Here is a 16,174-nt window from a genome sequence, read left to right as displayed (position 1 = left end):
CCAAGAAGCTAACAGTGAGATAAGTACTCCCCAGGACACATATCTAAGGTCTCAGGCAAACACAGGTACAAGCTGCCAGAATGGAAAGGGGTCTTCCTCATCTTCAGCTAGAGGCTGGGTGGACCCCAATTCCTTTGCGAGAGAATCTGCAGAAGCTCAGTGCACGCACAGAGACCAGGTCTGAGTTTCCCGAACTCGGCCCCGCCCCTCACCTTGCCTGCGACCAGCTTGGCTGCGAAGGTGCGTGCGGCGCTCGGTGATTGGCGGCCGCCCGGCAGTGCCCGGCTGCCATTGGCTGCCTGGGCCTCTTTGTTCCCGGGTCCCGCAGCAGGAAGGCTGCGGAGGACTGGGCAGCGGAAGTTTGACGGAGCCGGTGGTGCGGCCCCGGTAACTGGAGTCCCTGCAGATCCTCCCCCAGTACCCGCAGCGGAGCCAGAGGCCAGGCGATCCTGCGAGTGAGATCCCGGACAGGAGGAGGACCTCCTTTGACACACAAACATGGATCTGGAGGCCAAAGTGAAGAAGGTAGGGGGGCGCGGAGGGCGGGCAGCAGCCGCTTCACCTGCGCAGGGTGCCGCCCCCTGGCTGCGGGCAGCGGGTGGGGTGCACGGGCTGCCAGGCGCAAGCTGGCTCCGGGTCCCCTGTGCGCTGGCCCAGGTGCCGGTCTCTCCCGCAGGCATTGGGGGTGCCTGGCAGCCCCACTAACTCCTGAAATCCGGGAGCGACAGAGTCCGGCGCGAGAGCTAGACCGGGCGCGGGACATTTCTTCCAGTCTAACCAAGTCCAACGGTTAAAGGTGTTTGAAACTTTCCTTTAGTCTGTTTCAGCTGCGCCTGTGCCTACCTAAAAAAAAAAAAGGATGAGGGCAGGGCAAGTTCGGGCGAGATCATGACACTTCTTCCTGTCTCAGGAAGTTCAACTTTATTAAGCCTTTGTGGTTTAGGAGCACTGATGTGACTTTGACAGTTCAGACCTCCTTCCCTCCCATCTTGGCGGAGCGTGTCTCTCAAAAGTGAGTGCTGATTTCATGCATTTCCTTCCTAGTCGAGGCTAGTGATAACGTGACAAGTGATTTTTTTTTCTTTTTTTGTTCATTATTGACTTCTAAAGCACTGCCTCCCTCTTAGTGCTTTATCTCTCAAAGAAAATGTTCTTCCATTTTGGCAGCTAGCCCCTAAGGAGAGATTGTCACTAGTGGTTTAGCATAAGGAGACGTTTCCGCAAGGCTGTCCACCGCGCCCCTTCTGCCGCCCCTGGGACTTCATGATCCACAGCCCTACCTGAGCTGCTCCCTGGTATGGGAGCTTCACGTCTCCTGGGAGAAAAGGGTGGGCACCAAACTGTGACTCAGAAGGAATGCTGATGTCACATTCCAGTGTAACATTCTTTGTGAAAGGTCTGGTTCCAGAGAAAAGGAAGTTCTGCAAAGTGAGGGGGGGCGCCCGAAGAACTGAATTTGCTTCTCTTGCCCACTGTGGTTGTCAATATTGCATTATTTCATCTTCTAAAAACAAAGTTCCTGACTTGAGCATTAATTCTGTTTCATTCCCAGAAATGGATTTTTGAAAATGTAGGCAAATGCAAAATATTAGGTTAGGAAGATGTTGCAAAATGAAAACTTGCAGTAGAAAAACAGTTCATCACTTAGGACTAGAACCAGCCCTCACAAAGGAATATAAGGACAGGAAAACATAATGTAAATTATTAATGTGACTGCATTCTATTCTCTTCCTGTTTGGTGTCTTATTCTTCACTTTTAAATGACACTAATATTTTTTGTTAATCTTGCTTGCCACTAGAAAAGCATTTTGTTTGCTGCTTAGTTAGCGTTCTGTTGATGAACACTGCTTATTTTTTCAAGTGGGTAAGAACTACTCATGTCTAAAATTTGAGGTGGGGTCTTGACTGTGCTTATAAACATTGATACAAAAACTACTTTTTTAAAATTCGGCATCCTTTTGGGAGGGAGGGCTGAATAGGTGAAGCACAGAGGATTCTTTTTAGGGTAATGAGACTATTCTGTACACCACCTCCATGGTTGATACATGTCATTATATATTTGTAAAAATGCATAGAATGAAAAACACCAAGCGTGAACCCTAATATAAACTCTGAACTTTGGGGGATAATGATGTGTCAATGTAGGTTCATTGGTTTGTAACAAACGTACCACTTTGGTGTGGGATATTGGTACAGCAGGAGGATTTGGGGGGGTAGGTATAGGGAGGTATATGGGAACTCCATACCTTGTGCTCTGGAAAAGGATATGTACTTAAAACGGGAGGGGGAGTCAACATTTAAAAGTGATTTTGAAATTATTTGGGACAAAGAGGAAGTAATTCTGAGGGAGAAAGTCCAAAGTTAAGAATTAGTGTCCTTACAAGGAAAACATCCAGACATTATTTGGAAACAATTTCCTTAGTTTCAAAATGTGGATTATGATAAAAAATGCCCTTTGATATGTGGTGCAACCTTTTCAACCAAGAACCTTATCCTTTTCTCTAATCCTCCTCTTCTCCTTCCTCCACCCCAAAGCAAAAAAGATTCTATAAATTTAAAGCTCTTACAATGCCATGATGGTAACAAATCCTTGTTTCACTACCTTGTCATCACTGCTGATTCTCAGGGAAGAGTCCTCAGCCCATAAATTGGAAACTATTAAAAGACCCCAAAATGTCTAATTTGACCACCGGCCCTACCCTCTCTGTGCCTTTGTAGGACCCTTGACAGACTTGATATCCTGTGGATTCGACAAAAGTTTCCCAGTACAAAGATTTTGGCCATCCTAGCAATACAATTCATAGCTTTGGCATAATCTCAAAAAGAGACTTGCATTGCCTTTAGAAATTGTTCTCTAACATTCTGGAAGGAAACATTACAAGATGATCTCTGATCTCCTAGCAGAGCCTCCTCACCCTGTTTTGCCACCTAGTTTTCAAGTCTCCCTTCTTTTTGGCTTGGTGTACAAAATAAAGTAATAGTTTGAACAGACTTTTAAAAAAGTCAGGTTGGAAGTTGAAACAAAGACACGACCACTTAAATAAAACTAAACTTGACATCTGTTTTAAGATACGTGGTATTTTTTTCTCTCTAAAACCCTTATACTGTTGATTTCATAAGGAATTTTCCCCAGGCATATGAAAAATGTTACCTGTTTTTCCCATTAACATTTTGTATAAAAATAACTAAAAAGGGTTGTCTTGATTCCACAAAAACTTAGGCAGATGATACTATTACAGGATTCTTGGTTTATAAAAGAAGAACTTGGTGTCCACATCATTTGCCCAGAATTGGATTAATTACCAGTCCCACCATCACAAAGACAAAGGATTTTTATAATTAGATTTTGCTATATTTTGTTTTGTTTGAAGCAGGCGAGCTGTTGCTAGGATGTAGAGCTAGTTTGGTTGTACAGAGTTTTGGTTTTAATAATATTTTAGAGTAGAATTTGACTTTCTTATGTCTGTGCCCTGCTTCTAAGTTATTTGTCCAGCTAGATCTCTTCCTTATGTCTTATGTCTCTTCATTATAATTGACTTCGTGTAAGTAGAGCCCGTGTCTGCTTGGAAAAAACAATGGCCTTTGAGAAGCAGAAACAGAGTCTCATTTTGTGGTGAATGGTAAATCATGGCCCAGAGCCAGCTGTTTTCCTCTTTCTTTGCTATGTTACTCTCCCATGAGAATCACTTTTTTCCCTTTAAAAACATACCAGAGAGAAAGAGAACTCCAATAATTTCCCTTATGCTGCCTGGAATTGCTGCAGGGCTTTTAATTTTACATCTTAGTTTTCACCTCCTTTTCTAACCTTTGTCTTTTGATCCTTCCTAACACCATACCTATTTTTCCTAGGACTCTCTTCTTTGTTTCTTTAATTTTATTTTAAAAAAAAGATGAGATGCACTTTAACAATTACAGGTCACTAAAAATCCCCTTTCTCAGCATCCAAACTTGTTTTAAAAGCTTCTGTCATTAGCCAAAGAAAAATAGTAAAACCACATGATGGCAGTTGGCAAGACTACTGAACCACAAAGATTATTTCCATTAGGAATTAGAATGAGACTTTTCTCATAGGTGGCCCTTGATTGAAGTAGAAAAGGTAAGTAAACGGTGACCTGGATGTTCAAATCTACAGTTGGATTCTCGGCTTGAAGCCATTCTTGCTGCGAGAATCATTGGCAAAGCTGGGGGTAATGGGAGGGCAAGGTACTGCCAGGGCTTTGCCTTAGAGGCAGTTACTCTGTCCCTCAGAACAAGTATAGAAGAAAGTGAAGTGGTCCTCAGCTGGGCTTTTATCTCTTCTAACCCATGGTGTGATTCATTACATTAATTGGATATGAAAAGTCACTTTCTCTAACTTGCCCTGAATATTGGTTTGAATAGAACTGTAGTAGGCTTTCTATTGATTTTCTTCCTTTGTGCTATCCTATCAAGTAGAATTGGGGATTTATATCTCTGCTGGCTGTTACCATGTCCCATCACCTTACTCCTTGACTTCGCTTTCTCATCTACAATACTAAATATTACTCATCCTTCAAGACACTCCCCTTCTCCCCCCACCCCACATGCTATCCTCCAGAAAATCTTTCTTCTTGTTCTAGCTAGATGCAAAATCTTTCTTCTGAATTCCCAAAGCTTGTTCTCTGTAACTCTTAGTACACTCATTCGTTTCTTCTTCTAGATTATGATTTTCTTCTTTCCTAAATTTCAAGCTTGGGCAATGAATTCTTATTCTATTTACACTTGTGTAGTTTTGTTTGTTGTTTAAAGCAATCTTATGAAGTAGACCTTAGCCTCATTTTAAGGATAAAGAAACAGGGTGGATAGGTTCTGGCAGTTTCAGATGAACCTAAGTATGATCTTGAACTATAGTCTTCAGAACCCATGCTCCTGCATCATGCCCTCTAGCCCTTGAGTCCTCTTATATACTTGCCTTGTTTGCTAAATCTATGCTGAATGAATTACCCTTATATAAAAAGAGGAATAACCTAAAACACATTTCAACATTTTTGTTTAAAGGAATTATTTGGAAGAAGTGGTTTCTATTCCAATAAAATTACCACCCTACTGGTTTTCTATATTTTATTTATACTTTATCCGTGTTATATGTTTGCCCTTTCGTGTAATTTGTCATAGACCTTTTTTGGACAAAGACAAAGCCTAAATAAAGTAAAAGTATTGTAAAAAGGGACTTCTTGGAGACTTTTACAAACAAAGAAATTTTACAAGTGCCAATCATATTCTGGACTGTATCCTCTAGGATTCTTCCAACTTCTCCTAGTAGCTTAATATGGTCCTTGAACAACAGTAACCCTGCGTTTGGCTCTCTGCTTTGGGATTTCAGTGACATCTGGAACTGTATAGAAGCACTCATGGGATGGGCTGTAGAAGAGTCTGTTCTCCCTGCTGAATCCCTGAGGTGACAGAAAGCCTTACTTATAGTATGGTAGGCTAAACCTTTCTATCCCCCAGTAGCAAAGTGCTCAGAGGGCCACTGGCACAGCAGACCAGAGAGCTAAGAATGTTGTTGTTGTTGTTGTTGTCGTCATTGTTTTAAATTTCCCATTCTTGATTCAAGAAGATCTTTTAAGAAGCAATGGGAAACACCAAAATGATCAGTGATTTCATGAGGCTCTCCCTGAGCTATAGGATTGATTATACCAGCATTGTGAGCATGGCATTGACTTCATGGACCATCAGAGAAGAACAAGGGTTACTGTGAGGGCCCTACTTAGTAGAAAGAGAATGATAAATTGGCAAAAGGGGACTCCTTCCTATGTTCTTTTTTTCTGAGAATTATAAGTAGGAATACAGTTTGGCCCCATGCTAATTTGAATATAAATTTTTTTCAAATCATATTACCACAGTGTATTCAGAAAATAGAAAAGGTCAGTAAGTCCCAGTAAATGTAAAGGCCTATAGGGTATAGAAAGAAATATAGTATATCAGCTTTCTCACTTCTGCGTATCAGTGTGATGTTGATAAAATCACTCTGAGCTGAGTTAGATCTTGGTCCACTCTAGGTTTTGTGATGTTGGCCACTTTGGATCTCAGTTTCCATATCTATAAAAATTAATAGGGGAACTGTGATTCTTTTTAACTGTGATAAATATTAGCAGTAGCCTACCAAGTAGACAAAGTTCCATGGTGCCTAAAAATCACACAAGCCAAGAATATATAAATATGTGTGATCTTAATAAAATAGTACAGTGTATAATGTTTAGGTAGTTCTGTGAATTCCATGAGGAAACCTATACATTAAACAATTTTTTTTAAATCTTAGCTATTTTTCAACTTGTTTTTACTTAATTTGCCTTTTTAATATTTGTGAGATATTTGAATACATTAAATTTGATTAATTTAAATGTGTAATAGGAAGCTTCAAATGCATAATAAACTGCTCCTTTACCATAGATCAAATAATTCTAGATGTGATATATCACTTTCCTTGGTATTTAATTACAGGTAAGTGAAAAATAATGGATTTTTTATTGTCTTTAAAAGTTCTCTCTCCTAAAATAAGATTATTTATTTCAAAATTATTAGTATTTTATGTGTCAAGCACTGCTCTAGACTCTGTGGGTGTAGCATGAACAGAAAAGATACGGTATCTTGTATCATAGAATTTACACTGCTAAAAGGAATTATAGAGCAAAGTAAATGACAAAATAAATGATAAAAAGCACAACTGGGATTATACCCCTTAGTGAACTCCTTACAGGTCAGCAGTACACTAGATTTCTGACATAGAGAATGTGCAGTTTTAGTGGTAATTCTTAGTATCGGTTCCTGGTCTTGTAAACTTTGTAATTAGGAATTCTTCTTTATTTATCTTATTGGCAAATGGAAAATAAATGAGAAAGCAGCTCTTATGTGTTAGAATGTGAAAAAGCTCATGAATGGACAATGCTATAATTAGTTACAATTTTATGCCTATGAAGTTACACAAACTAAGTTCTTCCTGGTTACAAATGCCCTACAAGAGTCATTCCTGGGTTCTGTTTTCTGGTTGTGTCTTTGGTAACTACTGCCATGAAACTATGATTTTTTTAAAACTCTCTCGTTAGATCATTAATATATGGTAGGAAATTATTTTGCTCTTTACAGGGTGGTGACATTGAGAGAACATTATATAAATCGTGAACTATGAAATCAACTTTTTCAAGGAGACGAAAACAGAAAAAACTAACCAATTGAAAACAGGTTTCAAAACCTCATACATTTTCAAGATTTAAGGTGAACTGATAAGTTCACCTCTGCTCTTTGAGTAAATATCATGTATTAAAATTGGCCTTGAGCATTGTTATTAGGGGATTAAATGTAAAGGTTATGCTTTTCAGTTATCCAGCTCTAGTCTTTGACTTTCCTGTAAAAGAGCTGTAGTCATATTTAGAGTTATTTCACCTGTTTTTTCTTAAGTGCCCAATCTACTCAACTTCTTACTTAAATAATAGGGAATTGGGGAGATAAGAGTATGCATGATTATAATTTCCTAATGCAAGTTAATGCTGTGACCCAAAAATGACTTAATTGCTTTTCTCTTTCTTCCTTCTCATCAACCACTATAATCACTACTCATTGCCTCTGACAAAAATATTAGGAAAGAACAGAAGGTGATTGAAAAAAGAACCACAAGAAATCCATGCAGTATATTTGGGGAACATGCTATGGAAGGTTCTTTGTTCCTATCACACTGAGTACATAGGTATAAAAATTGGTTGGTTCCAGGTATTGTGACTTTCTTTCTGGTCATATTTTAAAAAGGAGAAGAGCATAGTTTAAGATTTCCAATTTGTCTGGTCCTTAGGTATTCTGCAAGAATGCAGGACTGCTTGGGTTTGGGCCAGGCTTGAAGGGGGAGCTGTATGAAAAGCCAGGCAGCAAGGACCGCTGAGATCTCATCTGCCAAATGACAGCAAGACTACTGCTATACAAATATGTTAAATCTCTGAAATACTGGATCGTCCTCAGATTACAAGTGATTCAGCTGTGCTTATTATTGTGACATTCTGACCACCATGCAAAACCGTAAAAGAGGTTTCAGGTTGTCGTTTGCATAGTTTCTTATCTAAACAGTGAGCCTTGCAAAAAAAGAGGCTGAAAGCTCAACACACATGCCTTGGCGCTGACTCCATTAGTAAGTGTGTAGCTACAGTGAATTTGCCCTTCCCTTGACTGAAGATAAAGTGATATCATGTTTCATTGCAAAATGATCATGCATATGTTAGGTGGATTTTTGTTTCTCTGAGTATAATATCTGAAAGTGTTGATAGAATGAGTCACAAAGTAAAGGTAAAGAATGTTTCTTCCTTCATGGGGTAGTGGCCTACAATAAAAATAATTGGGAGTTAAACAAAACAAAGTTACCCTTTGTTTTTCATAGAGAATATTAAAAGGGCAATTTAAATGTAAGATTACAAAAAGTAAATTCCATTTCTATCAATATCACCTGTTGAGTTTTATATTCCACAAAACACTGTGATAGCAGCTTTGGTAGATAAAACAAGGCAGGCAGGCAAACTAAACTGATATGTAAGACAGATATGTAAGTTAACTACAACACTGGATAGAAGGAAAGAAGTGCTGTAACACAGTGTTGCTCAAAATAGCTGTCAGTGTAGAATCTGTCATGGGCCAATATTATTTAAATGATTATTTATTTTGAGAGAGAGCATGCAAGCATGAGCTAGAGAGGGGCAGAGAGAGAGGGAGAGAATCCCAAGTAGGCTCTGCTGTCAGTGCTGAGTCCTACACAGGGATCCATCTCACAAACCCATGAAATCAAGAGTCGAATGCTTAACCAGCTGAGCCACCTATGCGCCCCATGGACCAATACTTTTAAGAAAACACCATAAAAATGAATTACTAAAAGAAAAAAAAGGCAACTACAAGGCCAATTAAGAAATTATTAAAGGGAGGGGCACCTGGGTGGCTCAGTTGGTTAAGCATCTGACTTTGGCTCAGGTCATGATCTCATGGTTTGTGGGTTTGAGCCTTATGTCGGGCTCTCTGCTGAAAGCTCCTAGCCTGGAGCCTACTTTGGATTCTGTGTCTCCCTCTCTTTCCGCCCCTCCCCTGCTTGCACTCTTTCTCTCTCAAAAATAAATAAGCATTTAAAAAGTTTTTTTACATTATTAGGGTCATCTGACATAAAATTTCTGTCAAATTGCTAATAATTCCTCATAGCTTACTTTCAGTTTCTTTATATCTCTTTACAGACTGATATCCAAGACTTTGCAGATTGCCACATTTTTGAGTAGCACTGCAATAATAGGAATACAGACGACTAGTAAGAAGTCTCAGAAGCAGAAGTAATTAACTTGAATTGGGTGGATTTGGGAGCATTTTATGGAGGAAACAACATCCAAACTAACCCCTATAGGATAAATAAGGTTCCATTAGGCAAAGAAGACCCTGCAGGAAGAATAAATAGCATGAACCAAAGGAACACAGCTGTGAAAAGTCAGTAAGCCTTTGATAGTCATACCATTAACATTTTCAGTTTGACTCTTCTAAAATAAAGCCAAGGTACATGATCTACAGTGGTTTCTAATTCTACTAGGTTACAGGTTTGAATCGGGGAATTGTGTCACTGAGCTAGTACAGACGCCTACTGCTAAGGATCTATTTCTCTATCCTAACCCTGATTCTTATTTATTACACTATGTCATCTCTTGAAGTCCAGGAGGAAATTTCACACCGGAGTCTATTTTGTGTAGTCTGGATTTGGCTCCAAGTTGTGGGTTGGGACTACATTGACTCCACAGACCTTTCATCCTCCTTAGATCATTGAATATCTTAAGCAAAAGGCTGGAACTGTAGCGGGCATGCCCCACTGTAGGAACCCATTTTAAGCATCTGCTTGTGCCACAGCAGTCATATCTGACATCAAGGAGAGAAGTCCAGTCTACTAGTGACTATGAGGCTATGGCAGGGGTGTGAATGTTTAATACCTGGAAATGAAGAATTGGGATTATTACTTCAGTCTGCCACACATACCACAGTGGGATTGTGAATATTGCAGGCTGAAGTATACTTTTCTGAAGATACCTCATGTATCAGCAGTCTACACAGTATCACAGACTACTGATTTTTCAGAGGCTCAGAGGCTCTTCTGAAAAATTATAAAGGAAAAGTAACCTTGCAGTATCCCTTATTTTATTTTTAGAGCATTTTTTTTAACGTTCATTTATTTTTGAGAGTCAGAGCGTGAGCAGAGGAGGGGCAGAGTGAGAGGGAGACACAGAACCTGAAGCAGGCTCCAGGCTCTGAGCTGTAACCACAGACTCTGATGTGGGGCGCAAACTCACAAACTGTGAGATCATGACCTGAGCTGAAGTCAAACACTTAACCTAGTTAGTTACCCAGGCACCCTGAGCATCTTTGTTTTTATCCTTATGATTCTTCTGTTAGCTTTTAGACTCAGAGCTCTCCAAATTCACTCCAGCTAAGTCATACAGTCTCCATGTGAAGAAATATAGAACTAATTTTTTTCTAGAAAATGGCAAGTTGCCAAAGGTTTTTAAGGAGGGGGGGGGTGGCTACAAATCCTGACCTTTTATTATTTTTTTTTAATTTTTTTTTTAACATTTATTTACTTTTGAGACAGAGACAGAGCATGAACAGGGGAGGGTCAGAGAGAGAGGGAGACACAGAATCCGAAACAGGCTCCAGGCTCTGAGCTGTCAGCACAGAGCCCGACGCGGGGCTCGAACTCACGGACTGTGAGTTCATGACCTGAGCCGAAGTCAGACACTTAACCGACTGAGCCACCCAGGCACCCCAAATCCTGACCTTTTAAATACTGCGACAAATTGAAAATAGAGTTCACAAATGTTCAAATGTTGCTCTGTGTTAGACTGTGCCGGGGTGGCAGAATAGAAAATTAACTGAAGAGAAATTGGCAGAAATTAAAGAAAGGTGAAGGAGGTAAGACAGATTTTGATGGCTTAATATCCATATTGCTTTTAAGATGTCCCAGGGAAAAACAATAGAGATGTTGTTTGTTAGTACTTTTCTCCTGGATCAAGATGAAGTCAAGGCAGAGGATGGGATCATCCTGTGGGCCACTGTTGCTCACTGCACTGAACACAGGGACTTTAGAGGGAGCAGAACAGACTTTGATGTCTCCAGACATAAGTTTGAATCCCAATTTGATAGTCCCCTAGAAATTTGGACAAGTTTCTTAGTTTTCTTGGCTTCAGGAGAGCTTATCTGTAAAACATGGATATTACTTCCTTTTTGGGTTATTGTATAACTAAATAAAGCATATCTTGTAAATACTTAGAATGGTGTTAGCAATTGTTTTATCAGTGTTAATTAAAAAAACTTTTTTTTTTTTTTTAGTGTTTACTTGCTTTTGAGAGAGACAGGATGAGCGAGAGAGGGGCAGAGAGAGAGGGAGACACAGAAACCAAAGCAGGCTCCAAGCTCTGAGCTGTTAGCACAGACCTGCATGTGGGGCTCAAAATGTTAAATCATGACCTGAGCCGACGTTGGATGCTTAACCAACTGAGCCACCCAGTGCCCCAATCAGTGTTAATTATTAATGTTGTTAATGTTCCCTGATCAGTTTTTTTGTTTGTTTGTTTTAGTTAAGTAGACTTTGGCATCAATGAGTAAATGTTGGGAGAACCGAATTGCAGTGGTTATCAGCTTTACAATCCTGGATTCAGTTCTTTGCCCTGGCACTTACAAGCTGTGTGAATTTGGCAAAGTTACTTAACATTCTAAACCTCGGGATCTTGATTGGTAAATGGGTTACAACTATCTGTCTCACAGGGGTGTAAGGATGATTGAAATGAACATTTTAAAGCACAAAGTATGGTGCCTGAACAATAAATAGATGTATCATGATCATTATCAATAAATACAATCTAGAAGGAAGAAAATCCTGCATAGATCTTCAAACCATTTAATAAGCACCTGAATATATCATCAAGAATATTATGACAGCACGCTCTCTGGATAAAATTGATACTTGGTGCTTTGTTGGACACAAAAAAATATCTAAAGTTCAACAATTGGGATGTATTATATTATTCATTTAGTTTGTTTACTTTTTGTAATTTTTAAATTTTGATTTTAATTTTTATAATAAAAGTAAATTTTTTTAAACATTTTATTTATTTATTTTTTTGAGACAGAGAGAGACAGAGCATGAATGGGGGAGGGTCAGAGAGAGAGGGAGACACAGAATCCGAAACAGGCTCCAGGCTCTGAGCTGTCAGCACAGAGCCCAACACGGGGCTCGAACTCATGGACCGTGAGATCATGACCTGAGCCGAAGTCGGATGCCTAACCAACTGAGCCACCCAGGCGCCCCTAAAAGTAAAATTTTTAAAAAAATTTATTCATGTTTATTTATTTTTGAGAGAGAGAATGACAGAATACGAGTGGGGGAGGGGCAGAGAGGGAGATACAGAATCTGAAGCAGGCTCCAGGCTCAGAGCTGTCAGCATAGAGCCTGATACGGCTCGAACCCACAAATGGTGAGATCATGACCTGAGCTGAAGTTGGGCACTTAACTGACTGAGCCACCTAGGCACCCCAAAAGTAAAGATTTTTTAAGTAATCGTTCCTAGTACTTGTTTGAGCAGGCACCATGCGCTAGTCACTATAGGAAAGATTCAAAGCTATATCAATGAGGCTCTCAGGAGGGGGCATTTGATTTAACATGACTAGGTATTATGTTTTCCTAAACAGAATCTTCCTCAGAGATTTTGTGATAAATTGCAAAAATAGCCACAATATTTTGCAACACTTCCCATTAAAAAATGGAATCTATTTTCCTACCTTTGACTCTGGGCCGCCAAAAAAGTATGGTAGCAGTGATGTTGTGTGTGCTCCAAGCTTGGATGTCAACAGGCCTTGTCTCCTTCTACTTTCATGGAACCTTGCTGCTACTATGGAGCTAGCCTACCCCAGCCTGCTGGGGGATCAAAGACCACGTGTAACAGATGAAATATCTCAGCTAAGGCTCCTCTAGGCCAGCTGTCCCTAGTTGACCTGAAAAGTGACGGCAGATGCGGTGAACCTAGCTGAGACTAGAAAAACCATCCAGCTAAACCCAGTCCAAAGTGTCAAACTGGAAAAGCCATGAGCAGAATATTATGATCATAAACTTCAGAACGAATGGTTATTTTAAGCCAGTATATTTAAGTACTGCTAGGCAGTCAATCATAATTTACACACCCTCTATTGTTAGAATGTAAGTCTTCTCAGCCTCCCACACTGAAAGCTACAGGAAGGGTCTTAGACAAGGCTTTTCTCACTCTGAGTTATCTTCATAGCCCTCTGTATGTGTGGAAAAAAAAAAAAAAAGAATCAGGACACTGCAGCTTCCCTGACATCACTGGTCACTTCAGAATAGGCTGTTTCTAATATATCAGATCTACGTTTTATTTCTTTACTAATTGTTCTGTTTATCAAGATAAAGGAAACTTAAATTCATCTGCAACTGACATTTGATCCTAATTGTAAAAAGGTGGTGTATGCATGTTTTGAAAGTGGTCTTTTTCCCCTGAACCCTAGACAAATTTAAAATGATGTCTGTGTACCTTTTGTAGCACAGAAATCTTTGGACTGTGGTCTAACTATAAAATAAAAGGCATGTGAATCCGTACCATTTCTCTAATGGATCAAACATCAAAAACCAAGTCAGGGGCACCTGGGTGGGTCAGTCAGTTAAGCAATTGATTCTTAATTTCTGCTCAGGTCATAATCTCATGGTTTGTGGGATCGAGCCCCTCTGTGCTGACAGTGAGGAGCCTGCTTGGGATTCTCTCTCCCCCTGTCTCCACCCCTCCCCTGCACGTGCTCGCTCACTCTCACTCTCTCTTTCAAAATACATAGACATTTTTAAAAAAGAAAAGAAAAAAATGGGTCAAAAATTAGTTAAGTCTCTTATGTTTACACAGAACACCACATGAACATAATTCTCTTGTTTTTCCAGAGTAAGGGATGGTGTGAAAAAACTATAAACAATAAGTAAATATGCATGCAGCATCTGGAATTAGGGTTTCCTACATCTCTCCCTGCCTTTCCCAGGTTCCGAGACCCCCAATCTGTGCTGTTAGACTTTGTTTTTGTTCTAAAGGCCCCTGACGCCAATCCTGGGCAAAAGTAGAAAATCCAAATCCTGTCATTTTGTACTTTTTATCCTCCCCCACTCCTCGTTGCCATTCCTATGCCTTGTCTCCATTGGCCTTTACTTTCTACGTTCCCTTGGATCCTCTGGCTTTCCTGGGCAGCCTCCTGGAATGGCGCTCTCAGCCAGTGCCACAAGCCTCCCCTTCTCTGCTCTGTGAGGACACACCTGCACTGCTCTCTTCCTGCCTGTGCTCTGATTAGATAAGCAGCTAGTGGCAATAAATAACACAAGTGCATAGTCATCTTCCCCACGCCCTCACTCATCTGTTATAACAGGTTACTCCTAAAGAAATGATACTCTAGCCTTTAGGCCTGGCAAAAATGATGCCAATGTTCAAGTTTTAGGATATACAGAGTCTTAATAAAGGCCTCTCAATATACAGCTATGTGTGGGATACACTCTTTACAGTCAGCTGTTGAGGTAGTGACACAAGACCAAATTAGGATTGTTTGTTTGATCTAAATTCTTTCAAGGGACTACTACAGACGCCTTTTGGACTCAGATTTTTAAAATCCCTTTTATAGCTAATAATTGGGAAGCTTTGAGGGCTGTGTATAAAAGCACATGCCATTGCAGAGTCCTTCCAGGGAGCCGGAGCTCAGCCAATCCTATTAAAAAACTATTTCAGCCACAATCATAACCTATTAATTGTGACATTTTTATAGCCTGCATTGTCTTTCTCAAAGTAACGGATTGAGAGAAGGCCTTTTTTGAGTAGAGTCTACAAAGGAGGTATTCTATTGGTGAATATTTCAAGCAACTTCCTTTAAGCAATAGAATAGAAATAATTTGATAGTAGTCAGCTCGAAACATGTTTATAAGGAACCAGCATAAACTGAACAGACAATACATTTTTAAATCATTTGCTTACCTAAAATGAGTGTAGATTTTTTTAAAAACCTAAATTATTTTTTCCATAGTAAAACTGTGAGGATACATTGGGTTTCAATAGGTAAGCAGTACTAGAAAAATAGTTAGGAATTGCTGACTATAAATATTACCTAATTGGAATTAAGTAATTTGCATCCTGACATCACAAAGAAGGGCTATATATTTTTTTTCTTTTACTTAATTCCATCACCAGATAGATTTATGTAATAGAACAAAGTTTATATAAATCTTTTTCCATTTTTACTGTGGAGGAGGACTATGGCATATTATAAAAATAGTGAATTTTTTGTCTTAAACATATTTTTGAAAATTTCTTGCTAATCAAACCTGATATTCTGTATTCTATTTTATGGTTGTGTTCTAAAACACAAGAAATATGTGTGTATATATGTACTACACAAGTGTGTATATGTGCCAAGATTGATGGAAAATAAGACTGAGAGACTAAAAATCATATTCTACCCTGTCTTCCGGAAGACTGTTCCCTGGGCCTGACTGAGTAAATAGCTAACAGACTGAGAGGAATAAGAATATTTATATGTAAGGAGCAAAGCTCTGTGTTACTATGCCCATTTGATTGAAGAGACATTTAAATATTTGAAATGGAAAAAAATAAAGACAAGAGTGGTAGATAAGCACAACCTGTACCCCTTCACTTTGTAATATGTCTGTCTCATCACAGATCACTTAGTCTTTGGATTTAAAATCAAAACAGAAAAGAGGTTGTGGAAGGAAGCTTCTAAGATGGCCACCATTGATTCCCAACTCCTAGAATTCATACTTTTGTCTATTCCCCTCCCCTTGAGTGGGCCGGACCTGGTCAGTTGCTGCCAAAGAGTGTGACATGGCAGAAGTGATGGTATGTCCCTTCCGGGATTAAAGGCCACAGCTTCCATCTTGGGAGCTCTCACTCTCTCTGGGATCATTTGCCCTGGAAAAACCAGCTGCCATGTCATGAGGCACCCCTGTGAGACAGCTTAAAAGTGTGTCTTGGCCCCAGTCAAGCTTTGTGATGCCTGCATCCCTGGCTGACCCTTGATTGCAATGTAGGAAGAGGCCCTGAGTCAGTCTACCTCATTAAGCCACTCCCAGCTGGCTGACTGTGAGATCATAAATGTTTATTTTCAGCCCCTA

The 16,174-nt window shown here is 39.8% G+C and overlaps 1 protein-coding gene across 1 annotated transcript in view; it reads left to right on the top strand.

Moving 5' to 3' along the window:
- The first annotated feature begins 329 nt into the window (after positions 1 to 329).
- The window catches only part of TES (testin LIM domain protein), a 47,400-nt gene continuing 31,555 nt past the window's right edge, over positions 330 to 16,174 (top strand). Inside the window, exon 1 of the mRNA XM_040472179.1 lies at positions 330 to 525. Coding sequence (XP_040328113.1) covers positions 499 to 525 — 27 coding nt within the window. The 5' untranslated portion in view covers positions 330 to 498. The remainder of the gene's footprint in view (positions 526 to 16,174) is intronic.

This window comes from Herpailurus yagouaroundi, unplaced genomic scaffold (assembly GCF_014898765.1).
Source record: "Herpailurus yagouaroundi ecotype Mexico unplaced genomic scaffold, PumYag 100, whole genome shotgun sequence".
NCBI classification, from domain to species: Eukaryota; Metazoa; Chordata; class Mammalia; order Carnivora; family Felidae; genus Herpailurus; species Herpailurus yagouaroundi.
The sequence above is the reverse complement of the archived record's forward strand: the minus strand, read 5'-3'. Positions and strand labels throughout refer to the sequence as shown.